The sequence below is a fragment of the Thunnus albacares genome, chromosome 14, assembly GCF_914725855.1.
Source record: "Thunnus albacares chromosome 14, fThuAlb1.1, whole genome shotgun sequence".
In the NCBI taxonomy this organism is placed as follows: Eukaryota; Metazoa; Chordata; class Actinopteri; order Scombriformes; family Scombridae; genus Thunnus; species Thunnus albacares.
In genome coordinates this window covers 27614822-27635657 of record NC_058119.1, presented here as the reverse complement: position 1 = coordinate 27635657, position 20836 = coordinate 27614822, and the positions used below count along the sequence as shown (strand labels likewise).

Below are 20836 nucleotides of genomic sequence, written 5' to 3'. Positions count from 1 at the left end.
ACATATTGATATATATAATCAGTAATTCATTCCTCACAAACAGTACATTTAGTTTTGATAACTAGTTCATATTACTGGTGAAAAAATGTTTGCATGACTTTTTAACCTTTAACAGAATATTTTTCTGTCTGAAACTATTCGACGCAGCTCAAACAAATCTGTAACAGCAATAAAAAAAAAAAAAAAGTTATTCTATCATTATAGTGTTATGTATATTCTATGGGAAACCAGAGCAGAAAATATTATGTTGTTTCTTTTTCTTCTTCTTTTCAATTTCAGTAGCTATCATAGTAATTCAACAAAAAAAATACCATTTTTGCAGATGTAATTCTCCAACCTTTGGATATAATGAATAAAAACATTCAGAAAAGGATATTTTTCATTAAAAAAATGTCTGTATGTATGTAAAGTCCTTCCGAGGGGAGAATATCTGAGTGATGTAGTGAGAGACGGAAGAGGAGGGTGAGAGTAGAAGGATCTGACAGGTGGGCTGACCTCAGGTGACCTCAGGCAGATGGATGGGTGAAAGAGGATGCTCGGCTTTATCAGTCTCTCTTCCTCATTTAGTATCCGTGCACATGTGCGCGTGCATCACACACATGTGCACGGATACACTAACATATGTTCACATGCACACACACACACACACACAGCCTGCTGTCTCTCTGCGGCTCTCACTTTCCAGATGGAATTTGTTGTCTGGAGTCATGTGTCACTTGAGCTGGTGGACGTTTTGAAATTCCCAGACCGAAACCTTTTCTGGGTTTTGCAGTTATGCTATACAGCTACAGCTCAATGTAAAGATCACCTCTCCTCTGTCAGCAGAAAACTACATGACATCTGTATGTTGGTGGTTTCCAGCTGGTCCACATTTCTGTTTAGTCATGAAGTCCACACATCGGTCAGTTTAACACCCATTTCATTTGATTTTACCATGTGTGTTGTGCACCAGGTGTGTGTTGTAGTATCAATAGCTCTGCAGTTACTTACAAATAATAACACTGTGTCAATAATATGCTACACTTTTTTTTAAACAATTTGACCAACATCCGTTTTTTTGCTTGAAAAAATACTTCACTATTACTACTCACCATATGCATGACTGGAAATGTGGCTCTGAAGTTACCAGCTTGCTCCTTCATTGACGTGTTTTTAATAGTTTTTGGACAATAACAGATGTTTACAGCACAGAGGAATTATATATATGTATATATATATATATCAGGCTTTGGATACACACAAAATACTTGTAAGTAGATCAGCTCATTGTTGGTTTGAGATGCGATTTGTTGACAATAAGAAAAATATAGAAAGTTATCATCCTTATCCTTTAAAATGAAAATATCCCCCATTCATACATCAAACTGAAGGAACAAGAAGAAAAACACATTTTTGACTGGAGGTGGACTTTAGTGGTGCAATAAATGACACTGAGCCTCACAAGATGTCAGCAAACAACTATCTGCTATGTAAGGATAAAGCGGAGTAACGGCGACCTGAGCAGTGAATGAAGTCACACTCCCTCTGTGTTTGTTGTTATCTGAGCTTCTCTGTTCTTTGTATTGGTAGCTGCATCCATTTCCAAGATGATGGCTGGGTCACAAACTTTCTCAAATGACAGCTAAACAGTACACTAAAATATAAAATATGTTTCTGAAAAGCATTTGAGTCAAGAAACAGGCAACGCACTAACAGAATCTTGATCCATATTTTATCAGCACTGCCTAGTTTGACAGTTTGATCTGAGTTTCGTGAGTTGTCAGCTTTCTTCTTGTTTTCCCAACTTTACTGAGTAAACAACAGAGATGTAGGTGCTATAGTGCGACATCTAGTGGCTGAATGTTGTGTATTGCAATTTTACATTAGTTTAGTGGCGTTTTTAGTTTCTGTGGTTGAAAGTTTCTGGGATTACTTGGACAAAAATAGTTTTTACATACAGTAATAGTCAATCCTTTTATTTTTGATTGTGTTAGTCAGAACTTTCCTTCAAACAGTGTAAATTAAAGGATGAGCAATTTAGAAAATGATCTACATGGATCAGTATTTTTCTGTGTGTTCATCTGTGTTTTGTTTTAAGAACTGTCTAATATCAGAGAGTCTTTGGTTGAAATTCATAGTTGCTGCAGGAAATGAAGCCAGCACAGTTGGTCTCCACTATGTGACCTTTGACCTCACAGAGGTCATACTCAGCAGACCTCCTGCAACGTCTGTGTTGAGTGTTTTTGTATGTTTGCATGTATGTGTGTGTGTGTGTGTGTGTGTGTGTGTGTGTGTGTGTGTGTGTGCTGCTCTCATGGAGGAACAGTTGGTGTGAAGGGCAGTCACCACAGGCCAGGCCAAACATCCAGACAGATGCCATCAATAACATGGCACCATGGACACACATGTCACACACAAATAACTGACCAATTAACACTGTCCTAATATGTCTCACACTGCTGTGTGTGTGTGTGTGTGTGTGTGTGTGTGTGCAGGTTGATCCTCAGGGAGAGCGGTTTGGCGCGGTACCTCCACTCGGCGGTGCTGTTGAGCGGCACGGTGCTGGTTTTCGGAGGAAACACTCACAATGACACGTCGCTCAGCAACGGAGCCAAGTGCTTTTCTGCTGACTTCCTGGCGTATGATATAGGTAAGAACGAGTCTGGAAATGCACACACACACACACCAGGGCAGATACTATAGTAGTTTTAGTCAATCAATACATGGTGACAAATATTAGGCTATCATTCATTAATAGCTTCATCTGATCCTCACAGACGCACCAACCAACCAGCACCCTGCAGGCCCTGTCACACTAGACTAGGTGGTGAACTAGCTACATTACTAGCTCGTGAGATAGCAAGATGGCCGGATTAACATCATACAAATTTGTTGTTGGGCCCCTGTTGACTCCCAGTATATATGAGCTGAAATGATTTGCTGCTTAATCAATCAAGAAAATTAATTGGCAGTTTTTTTGGCAATTTTGCAGCCTTACAGTACTGCTGTGATGGAATAATACCACCTTACCCTCAGTTGTCTGTGTGCAGAAACTTTTACAATAAATGAGAACAATATAAACTAAAACAATTAAAGTCTTAAAACTAGATTTTGACACAGAATCCCTCTTCAAGACCACAAGATGGAGGATGGAAGATCTGTCTTAGCTGATATTCAGTGGTGCAAATTTACAAAAAAACCCAAATGCAATTAATCAAATCAAATAATGGAGTAAATGGAGTGGATAGCAAGTTAACGCAAATCACATAGTTATACATTTTACTCAATACTGTATCACAACTGACAGAAAACCATCTCGCATAACTTTGCTGTTGCAATTTTTATTTTGCTGGAGAAGAACGGACTAAGATAACTTCCTGTAGTTCGCCGTTGCTCGACAGCACAAACTTGTGTTTTAAAATCCGCCGATGTTCTCTCGAGCTTACGTTGCTGCAGTGCATTAATAATTTGATCGTGATTATGATGAGTCCTTCAGTCAAGGCCAAAATTCAGTTTTAGTGCAAAAATTCACTCTCAGAAATACAGATACTTTTATTATCAAACCCAAATCTATGCAAGGAGCCTGTTTGTGTGCCTCCACCTGCTTTGTTGACTCTTGATGACCTTGAGCTGATCATTAGCCTCCTTTATTGTGTGGGAATATCAGATATCTATACAAAAACTTTCAATATGTAATTTTCTATACTAGAGACTGTCTTTGATGTAATGATGATGAGCCACCATCACAGTTTTACTCATGTTGACCCTCTGAGGACACTGATATTAGTCATTTTTGGACATATATTGTGCTTTGTTACACACAGACACACATGCTGGTGTGAATCAGGGTTGTGTGACAGCAGCATATAAAAAGAGGGAAGGAAGAAGAGAGGAATACAGACAAAAACCTGAGTTAACAACGAGCATTCAGTGAGAGAGAAAACAGCATTGAGAACACAGAGTGTGGTATAGGTAGATACTGAGAGTATGGATGATTAAGGATCCCAATTACAGTATTCCCAGTCACACCACAGACCAGATGGCGCAAGGATGTTTCAACCCCTCGACAGGGACGGAGAAAATGAAAAGATGAAGAAGAGAGTGTAGGGAGAAGGAAAGAGGGATTACACCAACTCTTCACAGGAGAGAAACAACAGGGAGCGCAGAGATTAACGAGTGAAAACAGAAGGAGGGAAAGAAGGGAAGAAAGGATGTCTATGAGAGCAGAGAGTCGCTGTACTGAATGATGCACAGTGAAAAGATGGCTGATTTCTTTATAGGAGGGTGAAGCTGCTGCCATGTAGCTGTAATGTTATGTGAAGCACTGTAACTGTATGTTGAGGTGGAATGGTTTTTAATGGTGAAACAATTAGTAGATTAATCTATTAGTTGACTGAGGCAGAGACATCATTGACAGTTTAGATTGTCTGTCATTTGTTCTGCAAAAATGTCAAATATCCTCCTTTTCTCAGAGTAAGAAATGTGATGCTTCTTTCTTTTTTTAAAGCACCTTCAGTCGATTATCTTTCACAGATCCTGTTATTTTCTAGTAACTGAGACCTGATCGGTGACTAGAGTTTGGCAGGGCCCAAATTAAATACAGCTCTGATCACATGGTGTGAAGGAAAATGCTGGGAAAATTACATTCTTATGTTTTCTGTAGTGATTATTCATGTTGGGGCGAGTGTTTGTGTTCTCTCTCTGTTGGGATCTGTTTGGATCGGCTACATTTTATACTGGATCTAATCATCTTTTTTTTGCCTTTATTTGACATTTAAAAGTGAAGAGGGACAGTAAACATGGTTACGCACTAAAAATCAGTAGGAAATTTTGCCTAGTTTGGGTCAAAGCAGCTGCAATACAACATAGATTTAACTTTACTCAGTAGCAGTCTGTTATTTTGACCCAATGTTATGAGCAACAAGCTTTAGCTAAAAACTGTCACTGTCTTGTACAAAATGAAGTGCATATGACAGTCAAAAGATGCACAAGTTATTAACAACCAATAAACACCTACGTTTAAAAAGAGTAGATCATAACAAACAATAACCCAACAGTAAAATAAGCCTAAAACTGGGTCAAAACAACCCCTTGTCTTCAGTGGCTTTCTGGCTAATATTAGCCCAGTATTGTGTTTGTTTGACCCAAACTAGGTAAAATTTTAACCCAGTGATTTTTAGTGTGTAGAGAGAGAGGTAAGACATGCAACAAACATCTTCACCCCAACCAGTAGGCTACCGGGGTTGCCCCAGGCCCAAAATTCTCTATGTGTGAACACCTTCAGGTCGGTCGAATCCAGCAGTATGAAGTCATCACCAGGCCCAGACTTCTTCAATCAGACAACTGTTGCCTTCAGTTTGAATAATTTAAGTTTGTCTTACATTTCACCTCATTTTTTGTTTCAGGGTATATCTCTAGAAGTTTGCTTTTGCAGCAGTTCCTTTTTTTTTCCCAATTTCACTCCTCAAGATTTACTCTGTACCACCACAGTCCTTATCTATAAGCTTCTGAGCAGCTTGATGGAGTTTAAGTGTCTTGATCAGAAGTGTCTCAGTAATGGTTGATTAAATATGAAAGAGCATTGAGTATTTACTTTTCCAGAATGGTTTATGTTTATGGTTTATGAGTTTATGGTCTCAATCACTAGTTTCAAGTCTTCTTCAATACAGCATGATGTTCATTTTGTAAATTATGGTCCCATTTAATTTAAACTCGACAATAAAGCAGCATATGCTATAGGGCGTGGTTACATTGTGATTCAGAAGTCGCTATCATGGCGACGACGTTGGTTAGCTAACGTAAACATGGCGTAACCCCAGATTCACAGAGTATGGGTGTAGCTGTTGCTATTTCACAGTGTGTTTTCAGTTTATGAAAGTTAATTGTAACATTTTGGTCGCCTAAAAAAAGTCTTGTTCAGTGTTTGGTTATACTAAAAGACCCTCTACATCTCAGATGTTCAGCTTTTCCAGTAAGTACATTTTGTTTCAATGATTTTAGCCCGTTTTTTGCTAATGAAAATTAGCATTAGCATTAGCATCATCACAGTCAACCACAGACTGTAAATGCAAAGTGCTAAACAAGCTAGCAGCTAACACTAGCTCTACCCTCTCGTCCAAATATGGTTACTTCTCACCACTTCTGGCTCCAAAAGTCCAAGATGGCGACACTTAAAATGCCAAACTTGAGCCTTCAAAATGGGAGTCCACAAACCAATGGGTGACATCATGGCGGCTACGTCCACTATTTTTATACAATCCTCCTAATGAGGAAATCAATAGTCATAAGAATCAATAAAGCATCAGTAGTGTTAGTTTGTTTAATGTGACAATTACTATTCTCCACAATTAGCTTCAATTTTAACTTTTAATCTAACTCAATAAACTGTGACACGAGTATTTTTTTTTTCCATCTAAGAAAAATCATTTCTATTTTGGCATTATCATCCAGCCTATTGTTGTTTTTTTCCCAAATCTCTCTTCCCTGCACCTCTTTCTCTCATCTTTCTTGTCACTCTCTGCTGCAAATTATACAATAAAAGGAAAAATACCAAGGAGGATATTGGCGTGATAAAGTAATGAATGTGAAGAAGCAGATGAAATAAAAGAGCAGAGCGTTAAGGAAGGAGAGAGGGATATAGATGGAGCGGGAGAGAAATAAAGAGAAAATGAAGAAGGGATTTAGGGAGAGAGAGGAAGCACAGAGGATGGTGGAAGAGAATTACCTAAAGACAATAAAGGTATGCCAGGATAAAGCAGACAATAAGCTTGTGAATAAAAGGCAAAATCAAAGGTAATAAACAATGAAGCATTTGTTTTGCAGAGCGTCCCCCACCTTAATGAAGTTGGAAGCAATGCGCTGTTGGGTGCAGTTCCTCATACGCTTGCAATAAACGTGTATTTACGTTTCCCTCAACTCTGCAGAAACACACCCCTGTCTTTATAAATATTATAATTCATTCAATAAGGCTCATATCTGCGGCTCTGCCCAACTTTATAGTCCACCAGCCGCCTCTCTCACTCACAGCGGAGACAGAGGAGGGAGGGAGGAAGGGTTAAAGTGATGGTTGAAACAGAGAAAACAAAGGGAAGATAAATTAAGAGATGGAACGTGGATTAGAGAAAGGGAGATACTGAAGTTAGAGTTAGGGAATGATTATGGTTACGGTTATGGTTAGGTTTATGGTTAGGTTTATGGTTAGGGCTAGGGTTAGGGCTAGGGTTAGGGTTAGGGTTAGGGCTAGGGCTAGGGCTAGGGGTAGGGTTAGGGTTAGGGTAAGGGTTATGGTCAGGGTTAGAGCTAGGGTTAGGGTTAGGGGTAGGGTTAGGGCTAGGGTTAGGGTTAGGGTTAGGGCTAGGGTTAGGGTTAGGGTTAGGGCTAGGGCTAGGGTTAGGGGTAGGGTTAGGGTTAGGGTAAGGGTTATGGTCAGGGTTAGAGCTAGGGTTAGGGTTAGGGGTAGGGTTAGGGCTAGGGTTAGGGTTAGGGTTAGGGTTAGAGCTAGGGTTAGGGTTAGGGGTAGGGTTAGGGTAAGGGGACCTTCATCATCATGGTTGCAATAATGAGAATGAATCATAAATATTGTCAGCCCTCCTCATCCTCATAATTCCCATCGCTACTTTAAGACTTTGTCACTTGAAGGTATGGTAGCCTACCTCATGTGGTTTTTGGGCATTTCTTGAGAAAACAGTCACATTCAAACAGTAGCAGATTACAACACACACAGACGTTTTACTGAAAGATGACAAGATATTTTTATGAAACAAATTGAAATTACAAATACAGGGTTCTCTCTATAACTGTTTCATGTAAAGGCCACTATTTGGAAATGTTTGGTATAAAGAAAAAGAACAAAATGGTTGGTTATTTCAAGAATAAGACCAGACAAACAAACAATCTACCAGGAAAGAAAACGATCTTCAGACCCTCTTAGGAAGAGCAAAGATAAGACAAATAATCTGGTTTAAAGCACTGTTATCTTAATATTTCTGAAGTTTGATATAACGATTGCTTTAAAAAATACTTTTTAATCTCAGATAATGTTTGAAGTGGCCTGACCTCTGCGCTAGTTTCAAGAAATTCCTCTAGATTACACAATATTTTAACTTGTTTTTGGGGTTTTTTTTTTTGCAGTGTATAGACATGTTTGTCTCGTGCTTTCTCCTCTCCTCTCCTCCTTCCCTCTCGTTTCCTCTCCCGCTCTCTCCTCTGCCCCTCTCCTCGTCTCTCCAGGAGATAATTAATTAGTTCCACCTGTGGAAGTCTCTTCTCTCCATCCCTTGTTTCGTCTTTATTTGCTCCTCAGTTCCTCCCTGCCTCTGCGCTCACTGCGAGCGGACGGGTTTTGGAGCGCTAATTTGTTTTTGTTTTGCCACGCTAACCTTGGAGGGGCGATGCAACGTTATTAGCTTCTCCTGCTCTTCTTCTGCCACACATTAGATTCAGGTCGACACGGAAGGCACTTTTCATTTGGATTTAATTCCCCCTCTTCCCCTCCAGCTCTCCCTCCCCACTTCTCCAAACCCTGCCACCCTCACACTTCTAATTAGATTTGGGGGGGGAAATGAACTCTGATTAAAAACCCGGTTCTCTCCAACTTGACACACCACGGGCACACACCCACACGCTGTCTGCTGCACACAAACATACACAATCAGACAGCTGACACGCACACACACACACACACAAACACATCTGTTCATATCTTTGTCAGTTGCGTTTTTCGTCTGTTTGACACCTGTGAATGTTGTATTTTTTCATAATTTGTTCAGTCTCTTGACTTTATATTTGTTTTGCGCCACAGTTACGCTATTTATTTTCTTTTTGATTGCACACTTAAGTCAATATTTTCCACCTGATATTTTCTAAATGCAGTTTCTATTTGTATGTCTTGTCAATTATGCTCTTGATATTTGTCTGCATTTGTAGTCTATATTTATTTTCTTGTTTATGCTGTTTTTATTTGCACTGTAATTTATATTTCCCACTTTTACTATTTCTGGTTTTCATTTCAGTGTAATAAAAATAGTTAACAACAAGACACATAGTTGCAATACATGTTTTATTTGTTTGTTTGACACATTACTCATATTGCACCAGATATTTCCATCTGCAGTCCCTTGATGGGAGTCGTCAGTGACAGACAGTTCAGAGCAGTAAGTGACAAATGTAGTAAAATTACATTACAGATACATAAAATACAATACAGTGCATAGCATTACATTAAAAATAAATAAATAAAGGCCTACGTAGAACTTTAATGACTGCAAGACTGGTTTTCTTTCTTTAATGCAAGATTTAAAGTTTTTAAAAGTTCTGGACTCTCTGTTACTAATTAGCAAGATGTTCCACAATCTGGTCGCGATGATTGGAAGAAGAAGCAGTCTGGCTAAACTATGTGGACTGAAATTTAATGTAACAGTCGCCTCTAGTGGAGGCTTGTGTCAGCCTTGTGCCAGTGTTACAGTTTGTTACAAATTGTTTAAGAGTTTGTTTATGAGGCAACATTGTTAAAAATCTTGTGTAATAAACTTAACGTTAACCATGAACAAAAAAACTAAAAATTAAAAAGTGAAGAGATTATACTTCTTAACAATACTGCAATGGTGGTAAGAATTAGATTTTCAAGTTGTGACACAATATGAGAGATGTGATGGTATCATAGAGTGCATAAACAAAATTGCAGCATCTGTAGCTACTCATTAGATTTCAAATACATTTAAAATGAGCTAGGTTACGTAGTTTCCAATTCCTGGTGAAACCTGCAGTATGAAAAAACAGGTGGTTTAGTCTTGGATCCTTTCGCTGTGAGGGAACGGTGCATGTTCAGTGATTCATTCACTCAACTTCCACAATGAACGCGAGCCCTGAATGATGACAGTCGCTGAGTCGCTCAAACCCGCCCCTCTCCCTCCCTCTCATGTCTTGAAGTCTCGAATTAGTACCAAATATTTTATTTAATAATTAGGTGTCGTGAAAATGTATGTGCTGTACATGACAGGGTAGGACTTTGTTATAGCAGCTTCCAGTTTGCAAACAGTATTTTTATCCAACTAAATTAGTTAGCGAGCTGAACAGAATGTTAGGCCGTGTTTTAGCTCAGTGAGTCGGACTACGCAGAGCTCCGGTCAGGCACTGAACGATTCGGTGAACGGACCTTTTGAAAACTTTTTCATGAACTGATTCTAATGACTCAGTACACTGAAAAGTACTGCTTTGCTCATCACTAGCCCAGGGCAGGCTGGGAGCTTGTTTGGAAGATGTTGGGAGCCGTGATATATTGGTGGAGCAGTCAGTGGCTGCCGTTCAAACCTCCTCCTCCTCCTCCTCCTCCTCCTCCGGCCCTTCTTCATCAAGTCCTCCATTAGTGCAGATCAGATCAAACTGTCAATCAGCCCAGAACGCCTGCCTGCTTCGATCTGGACTCATGATTTCTCTCTCTGTCCCACCTTGCATTATTAACACAGATTTTCTCATATCCTGAGAGGAAATTAAAATCTGTGGTGATGTGTGTGTGTGTGTGTGTGTGTGTGTGTTGTGTGTGATAAGTATTTGTAAAGCCTGCAGTTCTTTGGTATACCGTTTGGCAGTTCCAATATCAGAGTGGTTGGTTGAGGTGTGTGTGCCCAGTACAACCAGAGGATGGGATCAAAAGTCAGTGAAGCTGTAATGCCGTTTTTATTCACAGGTAGAGGTTTTTCATTTGTTAGCTTCAGTAAAGCTGTGGTTGGTGGTTGGAGGTGAGCAGCGGTGGGTTTTTGGGAATTTCACCACTGCAACAGGGCTTTGCTTCTCGGCAGACTTCCAGAAGCTCCAGAGGCTACATAAACAAACAATAGTAGCAGGATTTCACTTATTTTTCTCATTCTTTACTCAAGATGGAAACTTCCCAGATATATCCGTATGTGTTCAAGCTTGAATCTGATCTGAAATATGTGAGTAGACAATATGAACAACCCGTGTAACAATGTTAGCAACAAAGGCTACTAACAGACGGCTGTTTGTGTGTATGAACAAATGTCATCACAACTCGGAGGTAAAGGTAACATTGCAAATTAAGCTTTCAGAGCAGGCTGCAGCCATGGCTTTTGATTTTCAGGGGAGCATTTTTTACATTCGTCTCACCTCAAGTTTTGGAGATTTGATCATGTTTAACATCACAGAAAATCACAAAAAGTATGATATGTCCCCTTCAACATTTAACACACAAAAACACTGCAACTCTACATAACATGAAGTCACAGATGGTAAAAGCTTAATGCCGGATCTGGTGAACTCCTTTTTCACTTCCTTGCACACAGCAGGTGATTGTCATCATCCAATTAGCCGCAGTGCATGAGGTCATGAGTCCAAATTCCACCAGTGTAAATGAACCACAGAAGAAAATGTTTAGTTCCCATTCCCATTAAGTTTGTTACTAAACATGATAGTTTAAAGCATCCACACTGCCAGGGATACAATACAGATGGATTAAATACTAAATTAATTAATTTTAATTTAATTTAATTATTTTAATTACATGTTTTGGCCATATAAAACAGTAAAAGTTAGATATATTGAAAATGATATCAGAATAAACCTTCAAACCTGATCATGTTTTGTTTAAGTGTAACTGCAAAATGTAAATGTAAACCCCTCCTCAGATTTTAAAAACCCCAGTTTCCCAGAAATAAAACTTTCACATGTTCCTTGGTGTCCACAATGGTAATACCCAATTAACTATAATGGGTTCAAATACCATAGAAATATAAAATTTCAATTAATAGGAAAATGTATATTATTTTAATAATATATTATATTGTGAAAATAAAGAATTTGGATATAAAAATGTCTCTAAAAAGGGGAGTCAGCTGCCTCAGCTAAGATAACCGGGACTGTTTTCAAGGAGCACAGTATATTTTAGCTATTTTGTGACTTTCCAGCAGTGCTGAAACTTATTTTAGTGTGAGAGCCAAGTCCCAGAGGTGAAATATATTTAAACTTTTAGCACATATGCCATATGCTGCAAATGGGTTTTAGTTGTCACATATAGCAGCAGCAGGAGCTACATCTGAGGCACACCTGGAGCTCCTGCAGAGGTGCCAACTTGATACAGGGTCTTATAGGTTATATTAAAGTAGAGCTGACAAAACATCAGTGCAAGATCTAGAAATAGAATCCACATGGAAATCAAATCCCCAGACCAGCTAATGTTAATAGCAGCTGTCTAGCAAACCGCTGTTATAATTAATGGTATCTGCTCTATAGCGAAGTCACGACAAGAAACCACAAAACTACGGGAGAGAGAAGCTGACGGGTTAGTATCATTCATTAATGGGACATGAATGCGCACAGATGGAGAGGGAGAGGAGGAGGGAGAAGCTCACTGTATCATAGGAAGTCCCCTGCCGGTCTAGGCCTATAGCAGCATAACTACAGCCCTAACTGTAAGCTTTATCAAAAAGGAAAGTTTTAAGCCTATTCTTAAACATAGAGAGAGTGTCTGCCTCCCAGACACAAACTGGAAGATGGTTTCACAGGAGAGGAGCCTGATAGCTGAAGGCTCTGCCCCCCATTTCACTTTTGGAGATTCTAGGAACTAGGGATGCACCAATTTGATACTGATACCGGATATCAGGTCTGATACTGACTCAAATACCTGGATCGGGTATCGGTGACAATGTGGCCGATCTTGGGCGATCTATTATCTAGACAGGAAGACACATCGGTGGGCGTGTGGTGCCATCAGATGCTTTTCTCCCACCAGACCCGGGTCTCTGCTGTTGTTTCAGCATTGTGAAGCACAAGGCTTAATAGCCTGTACAGAGTGTACACTAACTTATTACACTATGAAGTTGTTTTGGACGTAATCTTTAGTAAATAGCAGCTGTTCCTGAGGAGCCTGTGTAGCCTCAATAAGACCGGCTACTGTAGCTAATCTTGCTAAGCGAAAACCAGTCACGTGTGGCCCAAAATGTAACAGCAAAACACCTCCGCTAATTAAATCCAATACAACATAGAACTTAACAAAATCCCCCAACTATCTACTTTAAAACTGCAGTGGTTATGTCAAAGCAAGCGTCTAATAAAAGTTTTCATTTGATTATTTAGCAATCGCTTGCAGTTAGCATTAGCTCTGCTCCTCAGGCTCACTTTGGGCGCTTTCCCCTCTGGGATTACTTTCCTCTTTCGGTCATGTCGCCGTCACTCCGGCACTGCTGAGCCTTCTGCTAAGAAATATAAGGTTGAGGCATTACTGTCAGTTACCTTAAAAAGTTGGATTTTATCAAGTTTCTGTTTCAATCAATATATCTGGATCGCAGTCCAAGACCAATGTTGTTGAATTGTTGCAGCTAAATGTCAGCAACCCAAACCCCAGCTGTATATTTGCTATCTTGAGTGCAGTGTTCTAGTGGGGTAATAGGGTACTATGAGCTCTTTAAGATATCATGGTGCCTGACCATGAAGGGCTTTGTAGGTGAGGAGAAGGATTTTAAATTCTATTCTGGATTTTACAGGGAACCAATGCAGAGAAGCTAAAATGGGAGAAATATGATCTCTTTTCCTAGTTTTTGTCAGTACACAGTGGGGAGTCTTTTTAGGGAAGCCTGATAATAAGGAATTGCAATACTCCAGCCTAGAAGTAACTCATGTATGGACTAGTTTTTCTGTACCTTCTGTACCTGTTCAGACAGGATATGCCTGATTTTTGCAATATTACATGGGTGAAAAAAGGCAGTCCTTGAAATTAGTTTTATGTGGAAGTTAAAGGACATAACCTGATCAAAGACAACTCCCAGATTCCTTACGGTGGTGCTGGAGGCCAGGGTAATGCCATCCAGAGTAGCTTTATCATTAGATAATGTGTTTCTAAGGTGTTTAGGGCCAAGCACGATAACTTCAGTCTTGTCTAAATTTAGTAGCAGAAAATTGCAGGTCATCCAGGTCTTTATGTCCTTAAGGCATGCTTGGAGTTAAGTTAACTGGATTGGATTCATTTGGCTTCATAGATAAATATAACTGGGTATCATCTGCATGACAATGGAAGTTTATGGAGTATTTCCCAATAATACTGGCTAAAGGAAACATATAGTATAAGGTGAACAGTATTGGTCCAAGTACAGAACCTTGTGGAACTCCATGTCTCTTTTGTGTGCATGGAGGATTCGTCATTAACATGTACAAAGTGAAATCAGTCTGATAAATAGGACTTAAACCAGCTTAATGCAGTTCCTTTAATGCCAATTAAATGTTCCAGTCTCTGTAATAGGATGTGATGGTCAGTGGTGTCAAATGCAGCACTAAGATCTAACAGGACAAGTACAGAGAGAAGGTCCTTCGTCCAATGCAGTTAGGAGACCCTTTCAAGGTGTGATTTGTGACAAAATGAGAGAGCATTTTTTAAACATTTGCAATGGCATGTAGTCCAGTAATAGGAATTCAAAAGTTATTAAATAATGGTCCGATAAAAGAGGATTCTGTGGAAAGACTTTTAAATGTTCAATTCCGATGCCATATGTCAGAACAAGGTCGAGGGTATGGTTAAGACAGCGAGTTGGTTTATTTACACTCTGAGAGAAGCCAATTGAGTCTCAGGCTACCATTATTGATATCCACATGAATATAAAGTCACCTACTATAATTACTTTATCTGTACTAAGGACTAAGTTTGATAAAAACTCTTAGAATTCAGATAAATATTCAGAGTACAGGCCAGGAGGAAGGTACAATATAATAAATAGAACTGGCCATAAAGCTTTCCAGGTGGGGTGAGAGACTAAGAACAAGGCTTTCGAATGAGTTATAATTAAGTTTTGGTCTAGGGTTGATTAATAGGCTAGAGTCGAAAATGGCTGCAATTCCACCTCCTTGGCTGGTTTTTAGATTTCTAGATATGAGAGCAGCTCCATCCAACACGGGTTGTCTGCCGTCTCTCCTAATCAGAACAGTTCTTTCCCAGAAAGTCTGCCAATTATCTACAAAGCCCATGTCATCAAATTTTAATGGTCATATTTGTGCTCTCACAGAAGTTTTTAAAGGTTAGTGAAAGATTGTTGTCTTGGTTTCATACAGAAAAAGTCCACACTGACTCAGAGGACGACACACAGCGTGTTTTCTGAAAGCTGCACAATTATTATTAATATTGTGTTCTACTTTTGGCCTCTGGGTCTTGCACATGTCCTGCATGAATGACTATAAATTATAATTATCTGTAAAATGTGATTATATTATTATCTTTTAGTTAAGAGAAATTTAAACCCTGAGTTTAACAATACCACAGCTTTAAGATTGGAGACAGAAATAAAATAAATAAATGAAAAAAGACTGTGACATTTCAACTTGTCACCTAGAAATTACATTTAGTTTACAACCGACCAGCTGGATTATGATTGTTATAAACATAATTAACGTATCTGTCAAGCCATAACATGTTGCACTAATTAGTTTTCCTACAATAGTCATAACAAATAAAATCATTTTTTTATGGATATATTTAGGCTCTCACAGAAGTTTTTAAAGGTTAGTGAAAGATTGTTGTCTTGGCTTCATACATAAAATATCCACAATGACTTGGAGGACGACACACAGCATATTTTCTTTATTAACGCTTAACCGACACATCCATCTTTCCCCAATCTACCACATTTACCACAACCATATGCAGGAGTCAGGAGGTGAACCTCAGTCTCTCTAGCATGAAGGTCAGACATGTCACTATCCATCACCCCGACCCCCCACACACCTTTAAGGCCAACGTACATTGGAAGCAGATGACACATGTCAAAACACCCACGCCCATTGTTTTCTCTCTGTGATATGTGTCATCGCAGGTTGACGTACATCAGTTCACAGCTTCTTTTTCTCTCTGTATGTCGTCTCCAGTGTGCAACGAGCGTCACTAAAAATAAAGGGCACATCGCTTCATGCATCGGCACTGATTATTGACTTCAATCTTGCGTAGTTACTTCCAGTGTGAGGATACTGGGCTACATTACATCTCCAACCTAATAAACCTGATTATAATGTCATTTCATTTTTAAGCTTATGGTTGGGGCAAATGTCCTACCAAAGGAGCCTGGATTCGTACAGGAAGCCTGAGATGAAGTGAAACCCTACTTGTCTACAATTTCACCAGGTTTCAGCTCTGCTCCATCGTATCAGCGTCACTTTTGTTGGCTTGTTAATATGACTGACCTTTAACCCCTGCTGGTGATGAGCTCATTGTTCTAGGTGCTGATTAGAACGACCCCCCACCCCCATCCTCTCACCGTGTCCTCTGCCGCACCCCCTCGCTCTTAAACAAGCGCTCCCAATTAGCACAACGCTTAACGAGGTCGTTAGCAACCTGGCGTCCCAAACTCTACTTGCTCTCCGCTTACGTTCGGTGAAGGCTCATCTGGTTAAATGGCACATTTACACTAACGCATACACAAACTCACACATACACACACAGAGATACGCAGAGTCATTTCCATATTAATATAATGGGAGCACGTAGGGGTCATTAAAACATCAGAGAGCTGTAAAATCTAAATAGTAAAATACACAGAGCTGATAGCTCCAATGATAGCTTGAGAGAGACAGAGAGAGAGAAAGAGAGAGAGGGAGAGGTACTTTATGATGATATTTGGCGGTATGAAGTGTTTTATGAAGTCATCTCCCAGATTATCTTCCCTATCTTCTCCATATCACCAAAATTTGATGTGAAAAGGTTAGGATAACGAGTTCTTATTCTCCGTGATGAAATAAGGGGAAGGGGTTGAACTGTGGGTCACCGTCGTCTGTTCGTTCTTCTCACATTCAATAACTTGGGTACTGCTTATTCCAAAATGATGGAATGATGTCTCTCATCACTTTATTCTGATTTATAACTGCATGCCTTTTGGTCTGGGAAAAAAAAAAAATTATATTTTAGGCTATCGTCTGAACTTTGTGGCAACAGTTTGGGGAAAAGCACTTTCCTGTTTCAATATGACAGTGCACTCATGCACAACACCAGGTCCATAAAAAAAAAAAAAAAAAAAAATGGTTTCCCCAATTTGTTGTGGAAGAAGTTGACTGGCCTGCACAGAGCCATAATCTCAACCCTGTCCAACACCTTTCGGATTAACTGGAATGTCGATTATCTCCTAACATCAGTTTCGGAAATCATTAAGGCTCTTGTGGCTGAATAGGAGCAAATCCTCTGCAGCCGGGTTCCAACATCTAGTGGAAAGCCTCAAACCAGCAGAGTGGAGGCTGTTAGATTGGATGAAATGCTGTGACATTTTTGTACAATAGAATAGGACTCAATAGACACATCATGGACTCATCTCTGCCTTATCTGTTATTGTCTTATATTGGAAAACCTTGGAGTTTATTATCACTTACTGAGAGAGAGAGGCTGCATCCAATCCTCTCTTCTGTTTTTTTTTAATTTATTTCTTGCACAAACACTTGCACAATCATAGAAAGCAACAATATTGTCTCAAGGATTGTGTATTTGTGTGTGTTTGTCCTCAGCTTGTGATGAGTGGACTGTCCTTCCTAGACCAGGGCTGCACCGAGACGTCAACCGCTTTGGACACTCTGCCGTGGTTAGCAACGGGTGAGTTCATCCTCTCCACACTACACTTCATCATGGCCAGAATCCATCTTTGTGAAAAACCTCTCCCTCTTCATAGAATATCCGGGTACAGCAGCACGCCTGAATCTGCCAGAGATTTATAGTCTTGCTTAAGGACACTTCAGCAGTGTACTACTCCAACACCGACACTGAGCTACCTTTCTGCTCAAATACATTTATGTAAATAAAACCTAGCTATGCATGATGCATTTTTTTCCTTGGTAGATTTTTACATTTCCTTAATGTCTTCCTGCAGTGTCCTCTAAGTTTTCTGAGTCTCCCTTTTTTCCTCTACATTTCCCTTCACAACAAACCAGGATATGGTTTTGTTGTGTAGATAGTTTATGGATTGATGTCTTTATCTCAATGTTATATTTGGTTTCAGTTTACACTTCTCTTGTCACTTCCCCCCGTCTGCCGGCTTCTCTGATGCTCTTTGCTTAGAAACTTTTCCTTCTTCCACCTCACCTTCTGTCTATATGAGGATGTTTCTCCTGCTTCACTCTCTCAGAAACTTTCTTTACACCTTCTATGTATAGTTACAGTGTATATGCATAATATGTACCTTTGTAGACCACTATATACCACCTCCAGAAGACCTGAAAATCTGAGTGTGGTTTTTGAATCGCTGTATTTTCTGCCTTGGACATAGGCCATTCACACCACCTTATAATAAAACAAGGGAAGAAAACAGCTGTTGTTGATGCACCATGGATTCCCAAACCAATGTTCTATTGCAATAATTGAATTTTTTCTTAACCTTATGAAAAAGTGACCAACTATAGATGACCTGATGTCACATAGTGATGCTACAATGGAGTTTGATTGCAGATTTTTTTTTCTTCAAACATATTTGGTAGCAGCAGCAGCATCAGCAGCAAGAGTAGAGGATGTTTTGCACCAACAGTTAGCGATCAAACGGGAAGAGGATTATTTTCACCAAAAATAGCTTATCTGGCTCAGTTTTCCTTTGTTAGGAACAGTCATGATCTGCTATCACTATTATTATCAGCAGCTGTAATAGACAAAATAAACTTGATGAGAAATGTTTTTATTCCACTCACTGTTATTGGTTTTGTATGCATATGATTTTGCTTTGTTCTCATATTTTGTAACACAAGTATTTTGAAAAGGAGTCAGTTAATATTTATAATATTTATGTGTCCAAACTTTTGAATGGTACTGTATATTTTATAAGAAATCTTGTGTTGGTTATTCCCACCAAAATAGCCTAAATTAAGGATAAATAAATGAATAGATGAATGTTCTTAACGGGGAACTCACAACTGAATACAGCAGATTCCCTCCTGCTCTCCAGCGGGTGATTTAAAATGATTTGTATAGTATTTTTCTCAGGGTGTTTATTATTCATAACTGCACAGGCCAGAGTGGATTATCCTGCTTATACCACTGCTACTTACCAGTGATCAATATAAATATTAATGTTTATTTAACTCTTTAAATAGAGAATTTGTGTCGGCGTTATGTTATTAGATTACAGCATGCATGTATATGAATAGAATTTACATCCTATGTTCATTCATAGTTGTTTTAATTCCCACAGCCATTGAATAGTAACAGATGATAGGCAGAATTTATCAAAATGTAAATGACAACACTTACTCAATCTTTAAAAGTTTGCTGCAAGAGTTCCATCACGATACGGAGTGACTTATGGCTGAACTGAGAAATAATGGTTTGACCCTTTAACACCATTTACCCACGAAAAAGTCAGCTTTGAGCACAGAAATGTCAGCTTTGAACTTCCAAAGGCCAGCTTCAAACCCTCGTTTTTTTTTTCCCAAGCAAAGTTCAGGTTTATATTTGAAAGGTTATCCTGCTTTCTTAACACTTCTTCATCTGTCTGGATATCTGCAGGCACTTCTTGTATCTGTAAGTCTAGTAAATATCTAACTTTTGCTGTGTCTCATCCGTCCACAGGTCTCTGCTGCCTCTGTGATTCTATTTAATGCTTTCTATATCTTCTTCAGCTCTATGTACGTCTTTGGAGGCTTTTCGGGTCTCCTTCTGAACGATGTGCTGGCCTACACTCCTCCGTCCTGCAAGGCCTTCTCTGACCCAGATCTGTGTGCTGCTTCTGGGCCAGGCCTCCGCTGCCACTGGGTGAAAAGTGGATGTGTCCCCTGGCTGCCAAAAGCACCCGACCAAACTTTCCCTGCTCCTTTTTGCCCTCCATCGCCTGGTATGTTACACTGAGTCCTTCACTATGTCTTCTGTTTACTTTCTTTCTCCTGTCCTAAATATTTTCACTGACATGTCAACATATTTTCCTTGAAATGCACAGCACAATCACGCAAAAGTGTCGGTCCCAGAAGGCCAATTTTTTCACAAGAATAATAATTATTCCAAAGGATCTGGCTTCTGAAGTTTGTTTGCATACCATAATTATGGGAACAGGAGGTCAATCCTCCAACAATTACCTCATTTTAAAGTAATTAGGATCGGTCCACACTCTCCCTCCTCCTCCTCCTCCTCCTCCTCCTCCTCTGTGTGTGTCTCTGCCAGATGTAGACGCAGTAGCTTTTCCAGATTTTCAGCTTCAGGCCGTTCACTGTAGGTTTAAAAAGAAAGTAATCATGATAGTGCTTATACTGTCAGGTTTAAGCAGAACAAGAGTACAGATGGATTGAATGCCTCAGCGGAACAACGGTTTTACATGTTTGACTACAAATACTTTTTTTATGTACTGTTCTAAGCATCCATTCATTTACATTCATTTATGTGCGATACTTGAAACTTTCTCGGGTTGTGTAACTAATCACTGTGAACACCAAGGCTGCATTTTTTGCAGTTACATTATGACTGTGAGATATTAAAGGGTTAAAATGTATCATTTACGGAGGCACAACTGAAGTATTTGTTAAGAATCTGTTAGTTGATTTTCATGCTAAATACATGGAAACCAATGGCTGACTGGAACAGTAGAAAAATATGCTCATAACTGTATGAAATGGTTGGTAAATGGCTGTCAAAACTGTAAAATATAGAGTATCTGAGGATAAGGAGTTTCTAAATGTTTACAGTAATACAGATGTGATCCTTTAGTGGTATTAGAAGCATGAAGGATTTGATGGATTAACATCCCAGATCAGTGTTGATCCTGTGCTATAATCTCACACGTATGTTTATTCTACAAAAGACAGGATAGCATGTATAAATAGCCAGAGTGAAATAAAGCTGCATAACAAGAATGTTCTCTCTGCATGTATATATACCTGTAAATTACAACCAAACATAGTTAGTTTACACTTCATG

General features: G+C 39.3%; 1 protein-coding gene and 1 long non-coding RNA gene across 4 annotated transcripts in view; one reads left to right on the top strand and one right to left on the bottom strand.

Annotated features, from left to right (window-relative positions):
- The window catches only part of atrnl1a (attractin-like 1a), a 322517-nt gene that overhangs the window by 56186 nt on the left and 245495 nt on the right, over positions 1–20836 (top strand). For all 3 annotated transcript variants that reach the window (XM_044372295.1, XM_044372296.1, XM_044372297.1), the window contains 3 exons: positions 2475–2629; positions 17458–17542; positions 19552–19763. In XM_044372295.1, the coding sequence (XP_044228230.1) occupies positions 2475–2629; positions 17458–17542; positions 19552–19763 (452 nt within the window). The remainder of the gene's footprint in view (positions 1–2474; positions 2630–17457; positions 17543–19551; positions 19764–20836) is intronic.
- LOC122996709 lies at positions 9715–11257 on the bottom strand. The gene is made up of 2 exons (XR_006407072.1): positions 11101–11257; positions 9715–10795 (listed from the first exon to the last, which is right to left on the bottom strand). It is a non-coding gene; the product is annotated as an uncharacterized LOC122996709 (long non-coding RNA).